The sequence below is a fragment of the Armigeres subalbatus genome, chromosome 3 (assembly GCF_024139115.2).
Source record: "Armigeres subalbatus isolate Guangzhou_Male chromosome 3, GZ_Asu_2, whole genome shotgun sequence".
Lineage (NCBI taxonomy): Eukaryota > Metazoa > Arthropoda > Insecta > Diptera > Culicidae > Armigeres > Armigeres subalbatus.
This window is the reverse complement of record NC_085141.1, coordinates 98,572,528-98,594,078: the sequence shown is the minus strand read 5'-3', so window position 1 is coordinate 98,594,078 and position 21,551 is coordinate 98,572,528. Positions and strand designations below refer to the sequence as shown.

General features: G+C 39.2%; 1 protein-coding gene across 9 annotated transcripts in view; it reads right to left on the bottom strand.

Annotated features, from left to right (window-relative positions):
* LOC134221095 (E3 ubiquitin-protein ligase TRIM33-like) overlaps positions 1-21,551 on the bottom strand; it is a 160,724-nt gene that overhangs the window by 25,600 nt on the left and 113,573 nt on the right. For all 9 annotated transcript variants that reach the window (XM_062700283.1, XM_062700284.1, XM_062700286.1 and 6 more), the window contains one exon: positions 3,780-4,277. In XM_062700283.1, coding sequence (XP_062556267.1) covers positions 3,780-4,277 — 498 coding nt within the window. The remainder of the gene's footprint in view (positions 1-3,779; positions 4,278-21,551) is intronic.

Genomic DNA, 21,551 nt, shown 5'->3' with positions numbered 1-21,551 from the left:
GAGGGATACTTTTAAGAATCCGTTAGAGATCCCCTTCATGATCAGAATCCTTTAGATACAAGATTTGTTTCGGAATCGTTCGGAGATTTGCTTCCGAATTCCTTGACGATCAGTTTCAGAATCCTTCGACGATTTGCCTCGAAATCCCTTGAAGATTCAATTCGGAGTCCCCCGACGTTTTGCCTCGGAATTGCTTCCGAATCCCTCGTCGATCCGAATTCCTCAATCGATTTGCTTTGGAATCCCTCGACGAATTGCTTCGGAATCATTCGACGATTCGATTCGGAATACATCGACGGTCTGCTCCGGAATTCCTCGACGATTTACTTCGAAATCTCTCAACGATTTGCTTCAATATCCCTGATTTGACGTCCCTCGACGATTTGCTTCGGGATCCCTCGATAGATTGCTTCGGAATCCTTCGACGATTTACTTCTACATACCTGGAACATTGCCTACGAAATCCCTGGAACATTCACGATGGAATTCCTGAAACATTCCCGTCGGAATTCCTGGAATATTCCTCTAGGAATTATTGGCTGACGGAGGATCCCTAGAAGATTCCCGTCAGAATCTCTTAAACATTCCCGTCGCGTAATTTTTGAAAACGTCGTAAATCCAAAAGAGAGGCTCGCTTTGTTTACTTTCTCTTTCGATTTTTACGAAGCCATACTAACAATTACATCGATGTTTTTCACAAAAATCTGTATAAAATAGCTTTGTCTAGCGTGCTGAGGTGGAATTATTGCAATAATTGCAAAACTAGCTTCGATATTAGTGAAAAAGAGCGCAATGAAAGAGAGTCTCTCATTTGGACATACGACGTTTTCAAAAATCATGCTAGAAATATTCCCGTTGGAATTCTTGAAACATTTACGTCTGAATCCCTTGAGGATTCCCGTCAACATCCCGGGAGGGTTTGGAATCCCTGGAACATTCCCGTTGGAATCCCAGCTGTAGTCTCTTCGGCTTTCACGGCCTACCAGTGGTGGAAACCTGACGGCGATCCGTCACATATTGTCCTTTGTGTGTGCGGGACAAAGCCGAGCGCTACTACACCTTGACGCAATAGTCATACGCTATCCATTTGAGACGTTGTAGGAAAACAAACACACTTCGATACTGTGGGCTACATCAGAAAGCACGTAGGGGGAAAGACGGCTTTGGCAGGTTTTGTTCCATTATTGGCAGGGAGGTTTTTGTCGACCATGTTTTTTGAAATTTGGCCACAATATTCTTTGATATGCAAAGAGTGTTTAGGCCAAATTTGAACCTAGTCATTCATAAAAAACCCCCCTGCCAATAATAGAACAAAACCTGCCAAAGCCGTCATTCCCCCTACTTGAGAAAACAGAATATGGATGAGGGTTATTTATCCGCAATTGCCTTAATTGGTTGGACCTTATTTATCACATTACCATTACCACGAAGATAATTTCAATAGGTGAATAAAATCACAAAAATAATAAACAAACCAAATTCTTTTCCATTGCTTTATTTTTGATGGGATGAAAATCGGAACCATGAGATGAAGTCCAGAAGCAGTTCCCCCATGACTGCAAGTTTCCGGTAGTAAAGAAATGTCAGACTTGCAAGATCGGCAAGTTAACTCCAGCAACATTAAAAATGGTCCCTAATCCATAGGCATACCTAACCGCAACTGTGAAATCTTTCTCCTACGTCGGACTCAATTATTACTTTGGAGGCCATCTAGATCCGGTTGCACGTAGCTTCGGAGGATCATGGGAACGGTTCGTGTGATCCGTCGGAACAGGACTCGGTTTGTTGTGCATCGATCACAATCTGAACTATGAGCTATTGTTGACGGTCATCGCCGAGGCGGAATTTATAGTGAACTCTTGCCCGTTCCTCTAGAAACTCCAAACCATTTCATCTTGCTAAGCTCGAGCGGAGTTGTACAAACTCGTACGAAGCTGATGATTCCAATGAAAGTGGCCAAAGCATTTGACGGAACCGTTTTGGCGTTTTTAGATCAACAAACACACTCAGTTTTTATTTCTGCAGCTCGGCAAAATCCGCACAGCCGTGTACCCAGGAAAATAAAAACTGATATCCCGTCAAAAATTAGGCTTGTTAGCTGAATATCAGCAAATTATTTGCTGATTTTCAGCAACTTTGACAGATATCTCGGCGAAAAACATGTTTACTGGGGCTCGGCTGTGCAAATCTCGGTGAAAGTTGAACAAATTGCTAAGATCCCGGTAAAAAAATTAAGTCGGGACTTAAGACTTGCTTTGCTATTTGGACGTAACTTATTTTGTAAACAAACATTGCTTCATGGATTCTGGAGAATGCAAGCGTTTTCATTCCAAACTAATTCCTTTATCTGGTAGAAGAAAGCTTAATCTGCCGGATCTATACCGTGGTTTTCTCATGACAGGCTTGTTTTAGCAAGAATTTGCCTTCCAATGTTTGTTTACAAAAAAAGTTACGCCTTAATCGCAAATCGGTCCCGGTGTCGGAATACCTTCCGATGATCGCCGTCGTAAAACTTAAGGTAGAAAGTAGATCACGCGTTAATTATCGAAGAAGGGTCGCAAATGGATGGTCGGTTTTTAGCCATGTTTCCAGGAACCAATAGTCACATTTTTCAAGCCATGATCTAGACCACATTAGGTTTCCGGCAGCTAGTGACCAAGATACAAGTACTCCATATGCAATGTGTCTCCAACGCAGATACATAAAGCCAACCGGAAGTATTACGCGTCGGGGAATGTTACAACAACTGGAAACACTGCCTGCATAACAGACAGAACCAACGTCGACTCGGCTCTGTTTACGAACGACCAACTTTAAATATCCTCTACCAATGTTGAGGGTTAAAAGGACAAAATTATACGATGAATATAGGAATAATAAACAGCCATACTTTTTCGTGCTAGAATAATTACTGTTGTTGAATTTGATTATTATGTGTTTGAAGCGGTAATGGGTACATAGTTTAGTCACAATGCAAAGATTATGCATCGTTGGCTGTTGTCGTACGGTACGGTGTGTGTAGGCTTCCAGTCTGTATTTTCATCAATCACGAAGTAGCGTCTCAAACTCAGCATTGGAAGGAAGTCTGGAATTAATGGACATGTAAAAGAATGCAAATTCAGCGTTGTTCGTTATTGTAACAATCTAATTACTAAACGCCAACTCTTAGGGCCGATGTCCACGTAGCGGTTTTTAAAGCTGCGTGCACGCCGCGTCCACGCAAGGTACCCAGCATCAAATGGAGTAATGCACACGTATACGTGTGCGGAAAACCTTACCTAGAAATGATTAACTCAATTGAATCATATTTTGCAATTTGCATACTTTTCCAACTATAAATCGAAACAGAAACAGACGCTAGTATTCAAAATTGGCATTGCAGCAACTTATAAACTATGATAAACATATCCCGAATGCAGTCCTATTGAAACTTGGTGGTTTTGTTAGCACAATAAAGTTCGAAACGGGTCTAGCAATTCAATACGTGCCAGATCAACCATTTTAATCACGTTCTGCAAATCTCAAAGATGATACCCATCTGACCAGCACTCACGGTCTAAACCTAATCACACGTTCCATCTCATCGGCATGATTTCAGACACGACCCACTCGAAGAGGCACGTTCTCCTTGTCCCCGTTATGGTCCACCAAGAAAAGTGGAAGAACAAAATTAAACAACATTATCCGCGCCCACGTTTCAGCCCGACCGCAGTTATTAGACGTGTTCATTTCCATTTCGCTCTCGAGTCGTGAAAAATCACGTTCCACGCGGCACCTACCTGCGAATGTATGTGACACATAATGTTCTTCCCGGGGAGGCCACTGCTTCCGGGCGTTTCACTGCATGCCGCCTCCTTCGGTTTGATCGTGTGCTCCTTGGTGATTTTGAGCCGCTGATGCGCCTGCACACAGCTATCACAGATAAATTCCGCACACTCAACGCACCACGAGGTGGCGATGGCGTCGTCCGAGCAACTACTGCACTTGATCATATCCTTCGTTGACTCCACGCTTCCGGGATTATCGTCCGCCGTGTTTTCACTCAGGAACACGTTGTCGATGATGAACTCCATCCGGGATTCCATCTTGCACACAGGGCAGTACAGCACCGGCGTGTTGTGCGGCAGGTCGGAGAATTTCTGTTTGATGCAGGGATCGCATGCCACGTGTAAGCATTCCAACAGCTTCGGCCGATCGGTGGTGGCCAGAATCTGCTGACACCAGACGCACTTGGTCTGAATCTGTGTGTCGGTGGACGCGGTTTCCGGAGCGTCGCCCTGCAACGGGAAGAGAAAGCGGATATCTCATTAGAAATATGTATAATGTATATTCATGTGGGCAATTTGAATATATATGAAAATTGGACTAGATGACGGACATACAACAGTGCTGGCAAGGAATATGATGCGAGGCGGATAAATAACGGGTTTTGATGCGGAATGTGATACGCAATTTGGTGAGGTCAAAATTTGAAATTCCATTAGGGTTCGCATCCTCGGCCAACGACCAATGCGTCTATCAGTCTCTGGCTGCCGTTGCGTATAATGGTATTTGTCTCAGGGGGAGAGCGCAATTATCGTCAACCGCCACGTAGAAAAACATCCAGGGAAAATTGGCACATGCTGCTCGGCAAGGACAGTGCTTACGTGGTTCGTTGTGATTATGCGGCTCATGTATGAACAGTGAGAATTTTTAATTGATGCATACTTTAAACAAATTACATTAAAAGTAAATGGTCATGCTTGAGTTGTGAATTAAACGGAATTGGAGCCGTTGATACTGTATTTTAAAACATTCCTTTCACGTAAAAATGAAAAATGTGTCGACATCAATCTCATTATTTAAAAAGAATTGATTTATAAATGGCATTCATGGCGACATTCTTGAGAAATTGACACGCTGGAGGCTAAAATTGATCAAAAATGAGTATGATCTTTTATTCTGTATTGAAAATTGATGACACCATTAGCTAAATATAAATAAATTATACTAAAGCAATTTCTTCAAAAAGCATCTAATCTTCCCACATTCAGCGTCGAGCAAATCACATCGAAATAAGATCAAACAAGTAACAGCCCACCTTGTCCCGGTATAGGATATTAAATCGGCCTGACAAAATAAAGGAGGAGTGGGATCCAAACACGGAATGTTACAAATCGCGATCCGTCGCCCTGTCTCAAAGCTTCCTCCAATCGTGCCAAGTACGTTGCTATAAAAGTCTGTCAAGTGTCATATATTTTCCTTTCATAGTAACTTGCTCGGCCAAAGTGAGCGGAATGAACCGTCAGATTGGCCGATTTGGCGTGGGGGAAAATGTCGCGTGTTTTTTTTATCGTTCGAACAACCACGCACGTTTCCAAATGTAGAAATTGGAAAAATCAATGACGGCTGTTCAAGTGCACCAAAATGAGAATTGCACATCCATATGAACGAGAGAAAAAAATCGAACACATTTGTCAACGCGGTACCGTGCCACACAATTCGGCTTGGAAGAGTTTGAAATCAATTTGGGACGAATGGTGATCGGTCGTGGTACGTGATATGAAATTACAGCATGCGTTTTAAGTACACAAACGGGATGCATCTCGTGTAACACATTTCAATGTATCGGGAAGGACTGTTGAGCGCTATGAGAACGTGATTCCGTAATCCATCTTCCTAAAAAACGTTGAGGAACGTTTACGAAATGTTTTCTTCTTCATTGGCATTACATCCCCCACTGGGACATTGCCGCCTCGCAGCTTGTTCATTCAGCACTTCCACAGTTATTAACTGCGAGGTTTCTAAGCCAAGTTACCATTTCTGCATTCGTATATCATGAGGCTAACACGATGATACTTTTATGCCCAGGGAAGTCGAGATAATTTCCAATCCGAAAATTGCCTAGACCGGCACCGGGAATCGAACCCAGCCACCCTCAGCATGGTCTTGCTTTGTAGCCGCGCATCTTACCGCACGGCTAAGGAGGGCCCATGTACGAAATGTTTGCACCAATAAAAACATTGTTCAGTAACTGCTAAAAACAGTGAATATAGAAGAAATCAACAGAAAATTTAATACAAGAATTGCAATGTTTGGAATCTCGATGTGCATGTGCACAGTATGTGATAGATTTATTTCAAAAAATGTATTTTCTTCTACGGGGTTTGGCCACACGACCTTCAGTACACTAGACTACTGCTTTCTCCAACGAAGCTACAAAAGGCTGCCGTCTCCATCGGCGCAACTTTGCTGGTAATAGTAAAAGATATTTTAGTTACTAGATAAAGATTGTCGCTTCGGTTACCTTTGTTCTGCTGTCCGGAACATGTTGGGTACCAAGCTGTCAAATCGTATGGATTTTCCTTCTTTGACATTTAGCTCCCCTATCCTCGCCAGCAAAAAATGTTCAGGACAGCGACGACAGCGACAATCTTTATCTAGTAACTAAAATATCTTTTGTAATAGTAGATCCAAATCCCTAACACCGGACACATGATCCAACATTCGCAAACTATTTTCCGAATCGACTCTTCCCCATGTATTCATCGGCAACTGCACTGATCTTCTTGTCAGTTGGTCGCCACTTTAAACTTTCTGGCCCGACCACATTGCAAAGGCAAGAGTCCGTCACTCAAGTTCAATGAATTCTCGGGAACTTTTTCAAATCGGCGTATGTAACATTTTGATCAAGCTGAGAAGTTTTCAGATTTCATTTTTATTCCTATTTAGAAACAAATCATTTTTATTGCAATTGAATACACCTCAACGATACATTATGAAAAGGTTCATCGTCACTGACTCTGAAATCTGCACTGCGTGTGAACATTTCAGTTATTTTGATAAAAATATATGTTACAACGTTCTGCAACAGATAAATTACATACGTCGTTTTGATACGTCAGTATGACCGAGGTCATGCTACTTTCGTCGAAATGTTACGCTGCTCTGTACTCTGCATTGTTGATACGTCGAAATGTTGCGTCAAGTTGAAACGCTTCACGCACATGCGACATAAAAATTGCAACACTTACAACACGACGTAACAACATTTGCTTCAGAAAAACAACGTAAAATGTTTTTCTTAACGAAAACCAGAATTTTCAAGCAACATGCTTAATTTTGAAATCAGTGATGAAAAAGTACAAGCAGACGCACGTTTTAAACTATTAAGTTGTTCGAAAAAACTTTTTAAAGTACATTTTCTGCTAAGTGGTGTATGTGCAATATTTTCAACAATGATGTTACACCGTTTTGCAAAAATTTGATTTACATTTTTAAAAACACATTTTCATGTAGCTTTGAAGATATACACATTTTTAGATGAATTTGATGCCATATGCTGTTGAAAACGGGTTTGTTTACAATTTGCGACATACGTCGTTTTGAAAAAGTACCCGAGCATTATTGGCAGTGGCTGATTTTCTACCCGCCGCTGTCACATCCAGGCGCTATTGTATATGCGCAAAATAGCCAGCATGAGTTAACCGCCAGAAATTTGTATGGCGAAAGACATCTAACGCAGGTTTTCTCAACAGCAGGAACTTTTCACGAAAATCTATTTGGTACCAGTTATGTAGAAAGATGTCTGCTACCACGCCTACCAAATATTTTCTCGATTCTGTTCCTTATTTTCGAGATATTAAACCTTAGGTGCTTTTCGCCATACTGATTTCCGAAAGTTAACTCCTAGTGTGCTGCTGTAAGCACGCTAAAAGCAGGCGATTCATTCCCAAAGTTAATTGCCTGTTTTCTTTTATCTTTCACATGCTGTGGATAAGCACATTGAGTTTTCAAACATTGTACATTGTAAACAGCTACAAAGTATATAAAAAAATCTTGTAATTTCCGAACAACTTGCTATAGAAATTTCCAAAGGAACTTCTGAAGTAAATTCCGGAATTCTTAAATTTCTCCAAGAGTTCCACTGGACATTCCTCTTAGAATTCCCTTCGAATAATCATCCGGAAATCGATTCAGAAATAATTCCAGGAACTGATTTGGAAATTCTTTAATATATTACTTCGAAAATTCAAAGTAGGAATTTCAAAAATTCGTCCTACGGAATTTTCCAGAACTTTCCGATGGAATTGTTTGAAAAAAATACTTAAGGAGTTTTTCCAGTTTTTTTTTTTTTTTTTAAATTCCTTTGCAAATAGCTAGGAAAAATGTTTCAGAAATTTCTTTAGGAATACCTACAGAAATTGTTTTGGGAATTCCTTCGGTAATTATTTGAGATATTCTAAAAGAAATGTTTGATGCAAGATCGACTGTAACGGATTGGGTCTTTCTCAGGGTGTAATTATTTGTACCGTATCGAAATTACTGGAATAATGCTCAAAAGAATATTTCTTTAGGATTTAACTTTACGGCTACGCAGTCTACGTTGCCCAACGTTTCGACACGGGGATTGTGTCTTTTTCAGAAGGTAATTATTTGTATCGTTTCACGTCTAACGTGCCGTCTAACTATAACTGTCTGAACTGACCTCAGTACTGTGATATCACGATTTGTAGTGTTCCGTCATAATGTACCACCATAAAACAGTTTAGACAGTTATAGTTAGATGAAACGCTAGACGTGAAACGTTACAAATAATCACCTCCTGAGGAAGACACAATCCCCGTGTCGAAACAGTGGGCAACGTAGACTGCTTAGCCGTAAAGTTAAATCTAGAAGAAAAATTCTTTGAGCATTCTTCCAGTAATTTCTTCGGTAGTTCTTCCAGTAATTCCTGAATTTATTTGTAAATTCTAGTAAGGAACCCTTGGAATTCCTTCGAAATTTTCTTCAGAAATTTCTTCAGAACTCCCTGAAGGAATTGCTTCAGAATTTCATGCAGGGATTTATTCGGAAAGTCCTTTTTGACTCCAGAAACTCCTTTAAGCCTTCGGAAATTCCATTAGAAATTCTATCAAGAATCTCTTTAGAATTTCATTCTGAAATTCTTTTGGAAATCCTTCAGAAATTTTATTTCGAAATTCCGTATAAAACACAAATTTCCCCCAAAATTACTGAACTATGAGAGTAATGAAATGCACCACGGCTTTGTTAAACGAAAAATATTATCTAAACCGCATGATTTAATAGCAAACAAAAACAATAGTGTCAAACTAAAAACGTTTCTCTGTCGAATGAAACCTGAAATTAGAGCTTTCTGGCACAACTTTGTTGTACGAGAAAGGCAAAACCGTATGAGAAATATGAAGTGTAAGCACAGGAAGATGCGTGCAAGGTCCAGAGTCATCTGTTCTACGGTAACTAACAATAAGGACTCAATAATAAATATTGTTTTCGGAGAGCCTCTTGAGAAATCCTGCAATAATGCCATTATAAATTCCTCTAAAAACGCCTTAATCATTTCCTTTCATTTCCAATCATTTCCATCACTGCTAGAGATTCAAACAATCATCCAAAGCATGAAATCGAATAAAGCCCCAGGGGTCGACCGCATATCAGCCGAGATGCTCAAAGCTGACCCCATGACATCCGCACAACTACTGCATCGTTCATTTCATAATATCTGGGACACCGCAACTTTCCCGGTCGACTGGATGCAAAGTATCACAGTGAAGGTGCCCAAAAAGGGTGACCTGACTGCATGCGATAACTGATGGCGAGGCATTATGTTGCTGTGTACCGTTCTCAAAGTTCTGTGCAAAATTATCCTAGACAGGATTCAGGAGAAGATCGATGCGACTCTCCGTCGGCAGCAGGCCGGATTCCGTGCCGGAAGATCCTGTGTGGACCATATTGTCACGCTCCGCATAATTCTGGAGCAGGTCAACGAATTCCAAGAGTCCCTTTACTTGGTATTCATTGACTACGAAAAAGCTTTCGACCGTCTCAATCACGAGAATATGTGGGGCGCCCTGAGACGCAAGGGAGTTCCTGAGAAAATCATCGGCCTCATCGAAGCACAGTACGATGCCTTTTCGTGTAGAGTGCTGCACAATGGGGTCCTGTCCGACCCTATCCGGGTCGTAGCTGGTGTGAGGCAAGGATGTATTCTATCACCGTTACTGTTCCTCATCGTAATCGATGAGATTCTGGTAGATGCGATTGACCGTGAAGCAAACCGCGGGCTGTTATGGCAGCCTATAACCATGGAGCACCTAAACGACTTCGAATTGGCTGTTGACGTTGCACTCCTCGCGCAACGGCGCTCTGATATGCAGAGTAAGCTCAACGACCTTGCCGAGCGCTCCTCCTTGGCAGGTTTAGTCATCAACAGTGCTGCAAAGTGTCACCGTACAAGTCACGCAAAGCGTGACAATAACAAAATCCAGGTCATGTGTCAAGTACTCAATTGTGATGCTCAATGTGGATCTCACATGCTTGGTGTAACGATCACCATGAAAGTGACATTTTAGCAACTAGCGCTTGGTCACTCACCATGTCTTCACTTCTTATGCCTGTGATCACCAGCATGAATGATAGGAAAACTTTCCTGATGCTGTGGTTGTCATATCCATGTCATCTTGACTATCGTGATGATCACTTGACCTATGCGGTGTTTGGTTCGAAATTAACGCTCGACAGCAATGGAATAATCCACTTAGCGGAATTAATGGATTTTTGCTGTGATAAAAATGCATGAAGCCAAAATAGAACTTTTGGGAACATTTAAGTGTTCTTATTGTTTATATTGACTTTTTGTGCAATATTTTAAGAGGTGCTGTTAAAAGAAAAGTACATACATAGTTTTTCCAAATTTGATCCAGACTATCTTTTGAAAAAGGCCAAATTTTTTTATTGATTTTTTCAAATGGATACAATTAAAAAACGACGCATCCTACAAAAAAATGTTGTATGGGTGACTATCGCAAAATCAGTCAAAGTTTCTAATAAAGGTATCGGAAACAATTCAAATTGAGCCCTACACTGAAAAAAATCAGTTTCAAAAATTAAAACTCGATTTGCGAAAAAACGCTTTTTTTGATTTGTATGAAATTGTGTCTCAAGATAGGTTATTATGTTCCCTACCAACCGTCCATACATCGCAAGCTTGACACTTTTAAAAACATCGCAAGCTTTACACTTAAAAAAATTTTCTTGTCGGAATTGATTTTTTTTTTTCAGTGTCAAGGAGTGCCAGTGGATTTAACATATACATACATATATTAAAATATTCCTGTACAGTCAAGCAGAGTACAATATTTAGGTCGTAACTAATCGCAACGGATAAAAATACACTGAAAATAATTTCGACAAGAAAAAGTTTTTGTTAGAAAAACTTTTTTTCCTTCAAAGTGCCCAGCTTACGATGTATAGACGGTTAGTAGGGAACATAATCACCTATCTTGAGACACAATTTCATACAAATCAAAAAAAGCGTTTTTTCGCAAATCGAGTTTTAATTTTTGAAACTGATTTTTTTCAGTGTAGTGCTCAATTTGAATTGTTTCCGATGATATCTTTATTAGAAACTTTGACTGATTTTGCAATAGTCACCCATAAAACATTTTTTTGTAGGATGCGTCGTTTTTTGATTGTATCCATTTGAAAAAATCAATAAAAAAATTTGGCCTTTTTCAAAAGATAGTATGGATCATTGCCATCTATTGAACATGATTGATTCAGTTCCAGTTATTGAACGATGACCAACTGTTAGTGCACATGTTTTCTAGTTGTCAAATATTCAAAATTGTTTATGAAAATACAGGGTGTCGACTCAAATCTGAGAATAAAATTCCCTGACTTTCCCTGACTTTCCAGACCATTCCTCGAAAAAATCCAGGTATGAAAAATGTTTTTTTTTTCAATTCCTAGAAGCGTATGAAAATCTCTGCATGTGTAAATCCTTGAAGTCCATATGAGTTCCTGAGCTACTGGAATCCTAATCACTTCTAGAAACAGAACATTAAGGATTTGTAGAATATCGTAGGCAATTCTGGCCGTTCACAAATATTCAAGTACGCAGAAATCCTGAAAGATTTTCACAATTCACATCTTTCCAAAATTGGCTCAAATAATGTTATAAGTTTTCTGGTATCTTCATCCACCATTGGGAATTCTCACGGACTCCATGGAGTCGCAATAGACGTCCAATACTGTTGACGGACTTCTTCAACTCGTTGAAGTTTTCATTATCTTTCTGGGAACTTGTGCGAAATCTTGTATCTTTTGACACGACTTTTGAACTCTTTCCAAACAATCGTGGAAGCTTCTAGAAAATTTTCTAATGCCGTTAAAAAATCTTACGGATTGGGTGTTTTGATTTTCGTGAATATCGAGGAACCTTCATTAGCTCTCAAGTACACTTACGGAGTATACTCTTATAAGAATTCTTATTCACTCTCTGTGGAGTATATGGACTTCTAAAAATAGTTAAGGACTGCTTGAAATCCAGATAATCAAGAATGCAATCCCTACAAACTCACATAAATCTATGCACTATGCAAGCACTTATAATAAGCCCAGCAAAACATTCTAACCACTGCAATACTTTAAATAATTTGGTCTGAACACACTGAGGTCGTTTAATTTTGGTCAATTGTGGCCTACAGATTAAATAAAGCAATGGTCCCATGGAGAAATATAAAAAAAGGTTTGTTTTTTTAAGAAAGCGCATAACTATTTTTAGATGTTTTTCAAAAATGGTCTTGGAGTTCCAGCATTGTTTTATTTATAGAAAGTTCAACTACTATCAACTAGATGTCAGACAATTGCAACAAGCAATGAAACTTAATAAGGAACATCAAATAGAGTATTTTGAAGAACTCGTGGAAATATGTTAGAAGATTCCATTGCATATTTTTTATATGAATCCCTTCACGAAAACATTCAATTAAAACTTGAATATGATACAATCTACCAAGTTTTGGAGCAGAGCTTTTTAAAAAGTCTACTGAACATCCATTGAAGAGCTTTTAAAACCTTCGGACCTATGGCCTATTTCAGCAATTTGATTCAGTTTCACTGCTTTCACTACATAATTTTCAAATATTTGGGCGTTACATTTTCATCAAAAGGTAATGTGATATATTAGTTTTTCATTATAGTTGGTTGCTAGTCACTGACTGATATTAGCAGTAGTCAGCAATTTAAATCTATCAAGATACATATATCGCATTAAATGAAATTTTCCTACATCATAAGCAAATCAAAATAATGTCAAAGGAATGACTCGTGGGTTTGCAACGTAGGTTTGGAACATCTGTTATTGCTTAGTGATGAATAGAAACAAACTCGATTACCATGGGGAACATGAAAAGGGTCCGGAGTAGGCTTTTAGTTTAGAGATTGCCTCGAAGTATTGTTTATCGGGTATGCAGTCTGATGACCAGCTAAAACGCTATATTAGTTCTGATCCGACGTTTCAGTACTTTTATTAGTCTTTTTTCAATAGGTTAGAATTGGTTCAGAGTTTCATTGTCATAAGTATCCTTAGATTAGTATATTGCTCTAATTTTTGAAAATTCACTATAAATTTTCAATATTGGGTTTTGTGATTTTTTTCCCTGACTTACTTACTTCCTTACTTTTTCCCTGACCTCAATCAAAATTCCCTGACTTTCCCTGACATTCCAGGTCCAAAATGAAATTCCCTGACTTTCCCTGACTTTCCAGGTTTTTCCAGGTAGTCGACACCCTGAAATAGTTTACAAAAAACAACTTGCCTCTACTTTACTACACTGGTACTGTAGAAGATTTAAACAAATTAATAAACAAACAAGAAATTATCACTACGCAATGCGGTCGGGTCTGAGCTTGACGACCGACTGGCAAATGCTTACACAACCTCACTTGATCAGTACCGTTGCTGATGAAGAATGTGTATAGCCGCCAGACATTCTAAATACTCACGCTCCTCTAATGTGGACGTGTACAATACACATGTGGAAGTATTGGCTTGAGAAATGGATTGCGAGTGATTTGACTATGCGTCCAATTTGGGAATCTCGAGCTCGTTCAGTAGCCGCTAGGTTGCGAAGGCCGACGGAGGTCCTTCGTAGCTTAGTTGGTTAAAGCACCAGTCTAGCGTACTGTAGGGTCATGGGTTCGAGTCCCATCGAAGGGAAAGTGGTTACCTCCAATACATTTTTCAAATCAATATCTTCCACATAACGTACATATTCACATATGAGTTTCCATAACATTGTAAATTAACGTCCAAGTCGGGTGGTTTAATCCCCGGAAATAGGCAATTAACTTTGATTGAACTGAAGAAATTATTTGTCAAATTTCAGTCTAAGCAGACAAGCGTCAAATGACTTACAGATCATTTTTGAAAATGAAACATGAAATGAAATGATCACTCTCAGTTATATGTATGTATCCAGCCTCTAAAAAAATATAAACATCCCTTAGGAGTCTGTAAGTAGTACTGAAAGTTCATGAGGGTCTAAGGAAGTCTTTGAGGACTTCCCTCCTGATAATTTTGGCAGATTTTCAGGAGCCCCTGACCCCTAGATATCCTAATGGAATTTAAAGACACTAAATTACTCCTTATGAACTCTACCTACGAACGTTTTTAGATCGCGTGAAACATATTTTTACAATCCAAGGAATGCAATTCTTACTGGATTTTAAGGTTCCAAAGTTATTCCTGTGAAGTCGGTGTTTATCATATTTTTGTAATTTTTTATGTATTCTCCGATTGCAGTATTTTCTTTTTTTTAATGGACGAAACTCTCCTAAGTCAGAAATCACATCTAAAACTTGCTGAAGATTTCAGGATTTGTAGATTTTTAATTTTATACAGTCAATTCTCTATACATATGTTAATACTCTTTGTCTCGATATTCCTCCCTAGGTCGATGGTTTAACCGGTAGATTTCATCCACTTACAATTTTATTTTCTACATCTCGATAACCTGTCTTTCTTGATATCTCTCTGTCTAGATGCACATTTTGTTTATGTTTGTTCCAGATTGGTTCTCCCTATGTCGACATATTCAAATTCTTAGGCTGCTAAACCCTTTTTGGACAATAAACACATAGAAAAGTGACATTTTTATTTGTTTTGGTGTTTCTCATAGTAATGAACTTTTTATGATCTAGTATTCTACAGAGTATATTTTACGAGTTGTGCAAAGAACTGTCAAACTGTCTACCTATTGAACTAACTAAACCAATACTTGACTTGCGGAAGTATTGTCATCAACTGATAACTAAAATGGCTACTATAAAAGCAAGAACTAAAACGTATGATGTTTGTTTTTGAAACAAATAACAAAAATTGAACACATCTCCCAATAAAGTTGCAACAAGAAGCTCACTTGTTTACTGTTTGTGGATAACTTGGGTATTAAAATTAAAAGCTTCAGAAGTGAACACTCACTTAAAGTCACTTGATGAGTTGATCAAAAATGAAAGTTGCTTTACGTAGCTTTACTATCAAGAGATTTAGTATTCTAGTATATAGTAAACAGTATGTTTATAAAGTATGTTTCGTATATCGACTTAACCCAGATGTTGATCATACAAAAAAAAAATATTTCTATGAAATTTATAAAGTAGAAAAACTAAAAAAAACTATAAATATCGAAATATAAAGTGAAATTGACCTACCTAAATACCAGCCTGGCTAAATTCCTGTAACAAAATCCATTCCGGCAATCACTTGTACAAAAGCAAGACTATCATGACAAATGCAGTCACTCACATGTGAAAAGTTACGTGCTACTTAAAGTCCCCGTGATAAATTACGGGTAAGAATTTAAATTCTAACAGAGTAAACCCAGTCACACCGGTTCGTTGCTAAGAACATCAATAGTCAATTTACCTCAACGTTCTACATCTATTCGTGAATGCAAGATCACGCTCGAATAGCCCACATATAATTTAAATTTTCCAGCCATTATCTCCTAGCCCAAATTTCAACAAAATTAAAAATGTATCAATATTTACTGATAGCATAAATCCTTAAACCTAAGGCCTTAGAATAACCCTGGCCCGCTTATCTCGCTTGCAATAGAAAGCCGAAAGCAGAATCCTGTCAAGCAGGAGATATTTATGATCCCTCTTTAGCTTCGGTACATTTGTTTACGATAACCAGCGTAATTCTACATCACAGCCGCCTGCCCGCACAACAGTAAAGCCTCCGCGCGGCGGACCATGATAAGTTCGTTCCTGTTTGTGTACTTGTGTCATTATTTATGTTTACTGTCGCCGTGCTTTGGGGCTGTCAGGCAGACGCAGTAATGATAAGATAACGACAGACAGACAGTCAGACAGCACTTTTGCAACCACGATATGGGTAATTACCTGCTGCCCCCTGAGTCAGCCAGCCGCCGCCGCTACCGTCCTCCAGCCAGGTAAATAATGGTAGCGAAACTTTTGACTCACAACGGCAACGTCGCTCGCTTTCCGACGAGCGGAGCTTTTTTTTCGACACGGTTAAAAAAGCGTGGGTGAGCAATTTTCGATAATTGCGTTTTTGACCGTCGGGATGGAAGAATTCAGCCAAAGTGTTTAGTTATAAATCGTGACTATTAGTTACGATGAGAAACCGTTTCGAGGTAAGACGTTTTTTGACTATCAATAGTAATAAATATACGATTGAATTCGTTGCACACGAAAGTTAAAGAATAGGATCAGGCTTGGAGAGGAGGCGATTCAAAGGAGTGTAACACCTTCCATACAAAATATATAGGGAACCCCTTGTTCACAATGGCCGTTTGTATGTAATCCATATATATTTCCAAACCACTTATAGAACTCTACATATAGTTGTATTTGGCATTATAATTGAGTTTGAGTGGATGGCTACCCAGTATTTACTTTGAGTGCTCAAATAAGAAAGAAAAAGCAGTGGCAATTACACAACAGAAAGAATCAATCAGTTTTAATTAAATCAATCAATGCAGGCTCACATTGGTCTGATTCAGACCTGTTGAACTCACTTGGATCGTTTTCTTTTACATATTGAATTATTATTTTTTCCTTTTTTGTTCAAGGTACGCAGGACTTCCTTAGCCGTGCGATAAGATGCGCGGCTACAAAGCAAGACCATGCTGAAGATTGCTGGATTCAATTCCCGGTCCAGTCTAGGAAATTTTCGGGTTGGAATTTTTCTCGACTGCCCTGAGCATAAAAGTATCATCGTGTTAGCCTCATCAATGAAAACATTGTACCTAACCTGGCTTAGAAACCTTACAGTTAACAAATGTGGCAGTGCTTAATGAATACTAAGATACGATGCGGGAATATCCCAGTGGAGGATGTAATGTCAATAAGAAGAAGGAGGTACGAAGTAATTATCAATTCTTTGTGCATTAACGGGAAGCTGCGGATTTTTTTTTGCAATTTCTAGTAATCAAGCAGTGTAATTAATCTGAAATATTAAAAAAGAACAAGCGATGAAAGGCGAAGGTGTACGCCGGTGCCAACAAATATCCTTCGGTGCGCCTGTAATTCGAAGATTAACACACCTCCCTCTGAGCTATTTCTTACGTTCTAAAGTTTAGGACATTATTACAATGTCAAACAATATCACAGTGAAAATGGTTCTTGATAGCGATCCGACGGACACAAGACATTAAGTTGCGCGCAATGAACGAAGTGGAAGACGATCGGACACACCATAGGGCGATAACATTCTGGGGCGTCGAGCGATGCGGAGAAACAAGGTTTCAAGACCGTCCTGCCAAAGTGCAGAAAAATAGAAGGAAGCCGGAGACTTCAGATATTCCTTCTCATTCTAACATCATTACTTCGAATTAATTTATGACGAAATTGAGCAAATCGAATCTACCTCTAGCTCAGGTGATTCGATTAATGCGAAGAAGCAAAGGATTCCGCCGTTTGTGGTATCGGCTGCCGAGTTTTTTGGCTTTCTAAATTTTGAGTAACCTTCAGGGGATCAAGGTTTCAAGGTTTTCCTCTAGCAGGTAAGCCCGAGAAACACAAGTCAGGCAAAAATGGTTGCAGCAACTTGGTTGTAACCAAATTTAGTCACATATGAGTTGCAGTAACCTATATGGAACATGTGTGCTGCTAGGGAGGGAATTAGTTTTCAAGAAAAACATTTGCACTCTATGGAATCCACAAAACAATGTTTGTTTACAAAATAAGTTACGCCCGAATCGCAAATCGGTCCCAAATTGTCACATGGATACTAAATGAATGATTTGTGGTGGAACCTTTCACGCTAATGACGCATGTCCTGTGAGGGGGGATTCCAATAAATTAAAGTTGGCTAATAGTGGGGGCAATCATAAATTCAATTTCTGGGAATGCCCTTTACGCAAAAAAGTATTGAATGCCCGTGTAAAGTTGATGGTAAACGTTAATCGGATTCCTGTTCCGGTAGGTAGAAATTTTACAAACGCATTCCGAAACCAGTTAGTAGAGCAATTCATACCCATCACAAGCAGCAAGCACTTCTGTGAATTCCAATTTTTCAAATGTACCCACGTATATCGCTGCTGGTAGACAAAATTCCGCTACTCAAAATAAGGTTTACAACTATTTCCTAACGCAATTCAGGTAGCATGTCTGTTTCCGATTTTGATTTTAAATTGAACAATTGCATTACATATTCGATGCAATGTTCAAAGCAAATACCAAAACTAAAGCTGTTCAGGTTGGTATCAAATTTACTCGAAAAATCCTTATCGGACTTCGTTTTAATGCAGGGCTGCCCAACGTACGGCCCGCGGGCCGGATGCGGCCCTCGACTCCATTTTTTGTGGCCCGCGCACCGTGGTAGAATATACTCCATAACCGGCCCACAAGCTTAGCTATGTGGCTCGAGGAGCTTCTTTTTTTATAATTTATTAATACATACTTAGGATTTCACTGGCTTAAAAAAATAAGTCTGGTAATCGAGCCCTTCACTTTATGTGTTACAATAGTTTCTTTTCTTCGTATTTGAAACAAAATTTCACGGTGAAAGCCGGTTTACTGAATTTGTTCGGAAAGTATTGCTGTGTTGAAGGAATACGATTTGAAACGACATTACGAAAACAAGCATCCTACGAAATACGATATTTGAACAAGGAACATAACAAATGTTAAGTGAGCTTTAAAGATAAGGTGCTCATTTAATTTAAATTTCCATTATTGATTTTAATTATTGGTGGAACAGTGGATTATTGAAACACCAAAGTCTCTTCACTGTGACAAACATGAAGCCGGAAAATGCAATACGGGCCAATTTTGCTGTTAGTGAAATTCTGGCAAAGGACGTTCTAGGACGGAGAACTTGTTAAGGAATGCGCATCGGCTATTGTCGGCATCGTGTGCTCTAAGGAAAATATCTTCATCAGTAGCATTAGTTTGCAAATAATTTGAAAACACGTGGAAAAGCCACCTGCTTCAAATTCTACTCTCCCGCAATCGATGTCAATACTGATGTTGAAAACATGTTTCATAAAGGGAGTGGATGATCATCTTTAAATTACAGAGAAATCCTGACCTGAGACCTGAGAGGAACTGTTCAAACCTGTATGAAGGGGCTTGTATAATCCTCTGAAAACCTACAAGTGGCCTTACATCTGATGGGCCGGCACTGGCAATGACGGAAAAGAACAATGGCATTGTGACACTTCTAAGAAGGGAAAAACAATCAAAGTGGTATGGTTATACTTCCCCGCACATTGCATTATTCACCATGAGAGTCTAAGAGTGAAAACGATTAATATTCCTGAAGTACTGACGTTTGTCATTAAGTTTATAAACTTTATCAACGCGAGGGATTCACAACCACCAGCTCTAAATGATGTTGTCGGAAATGGAACCAGAATAAGGAGATTTGCTGTATTATTGCGAATTTCTTTGACCATAGAAGATTTTATTCTTTTCAAAACAAAGTCGAATTATTTTTACAAGATAAAGAAAACCCAATGCTCGAACTGAATGGGCGAGTGACTTAGATTTACTGGTAGATATTAGTAATCATTTCAATGACTTGAACATCAAGCGGCAAGGCACGGATCAACACGTTGAACTTTTATTATCCAACAATAAAGATTTTGAAACGAAATTGACGCGAAACATTTGGCACAGGTTGTTTGTGATAACCGATACATTTCCCCCATCTTGTTGATTTTAAAGAACACAGTTACAAATTGTTAATTTTCTTAACACCGTTTCATGATGTAAATTATAAAATGCATCCGAAATGTTTCAAATAGATATTATCTACTCATATCTCGATATTATATATCAGAAAATTTAAAAAAAAATATTAAAAAATTGAATATTTTTTTGGCCCGCCAGCAGATGTTAATTCTGAAAATTGGCCCGTGACTTGAGAAGGTTGGGCAGGCCTGTTTTAATGGATCGAAATATTTTTTGAAAATTATTAATAAGAATGCCCGATCTTTAAAGGGTAAGGAAGATGAATTATTCGACTTCATAACAGTGCATATTGCCATTTAACTGAAACATATTTAAAACCTGGACTATCCATCAAAGAGATCCCAATTACTTTATCTACAGCAGCGGTTCTCAACCTGGGGTACATGTACCCCTGGGGGTACCTCGTATAAGAATGCATAATGGCGGATGTGTACAGTTCCAAAACAATTATTGATACAGTTTTGATTGTTGCATAGTTTTTATTCTAAAACTTTGGGCTGTTGGACAAAGTGTGAAAAGAACATCGAATAGACAAGTTTTGAAAATCTTATTGTAATCTATCTGATCGAGACAAAATGTTGAATAAGATGCTTAAAATATGCTTGTGAACAAAAATCTAGAACCAAAAATTTCGAAAGCCTCAAATTAAGAGACGTGAAGACCATTTTTTTTTAAAAAGCACATCAACTTCATTGTAAGAGGCTTGGACGCGTCCTTCTACGAGTCTCGAAAGCCTACTTCCATGCTGCTCAAAAGTTCCAAGAGGCTCCGAAGTCGCCTTTCAAAAGGCTCTGAAGCTCCCTTTCAAGAGCCTTAAAAGCCGCTCTGAAACCTCCTTCTAAGTGTCTCGAAAGCCTACTTCTATGCAGCTCGAAAGTCCCAAGAGACTCCGAAGCCTCCTTTCAAGAGGCTCGGAAACCTTCTTTCACGAGGCTCGGAAGCCTTCTTTCACGAGGCTCGGAAGCCTTCTTTCAAGAGGCTCGTGTCGTAGCCGAACAAAACTATCAGCGGAATCCACTCGCGTAGGACGCAGAAACCACATCTACGTGTTTCCGCTCTAAGAAACGGACAATGAATGACGATCCTAATGCCTTTCCTCATCAACGCGCATCCAGGATAGATGGTTTCTCTTTCTAGCGTTCACAATCACATCATAATCTCATACCCCTTCTTGTCAATTCTCTTCTTTTCTTTTCTTCTTTCGTTCAGTTTTCAGGGCTTCCAGCCAAGATGAATATACATTTGTAAAAACCAAATCTACTTCCTACCTTCTTGTAAAACCTCTGTGTTACACTGTTATTCAGAATAAGCAAATGTGTTCTGTAAATCCAAAGCAATGATTACATGCTCATCATATCTCCCACAGCTCGGAAGCCTCCTTTCAAGAGGCTCGGAAGCCTTCTTTCAAGAGGCTCGGAAACCTCCTTTCAAAAAGGCTCGGAATCCTCCTTTCAAGAGGCTCGGAAGCCTCCTTTCAAGAGGCTCGGAAGCCCCCTTTCAAGAGGCTCGGAAGCCTCCTTTCAAGAGGCTCGGAAGCCTCC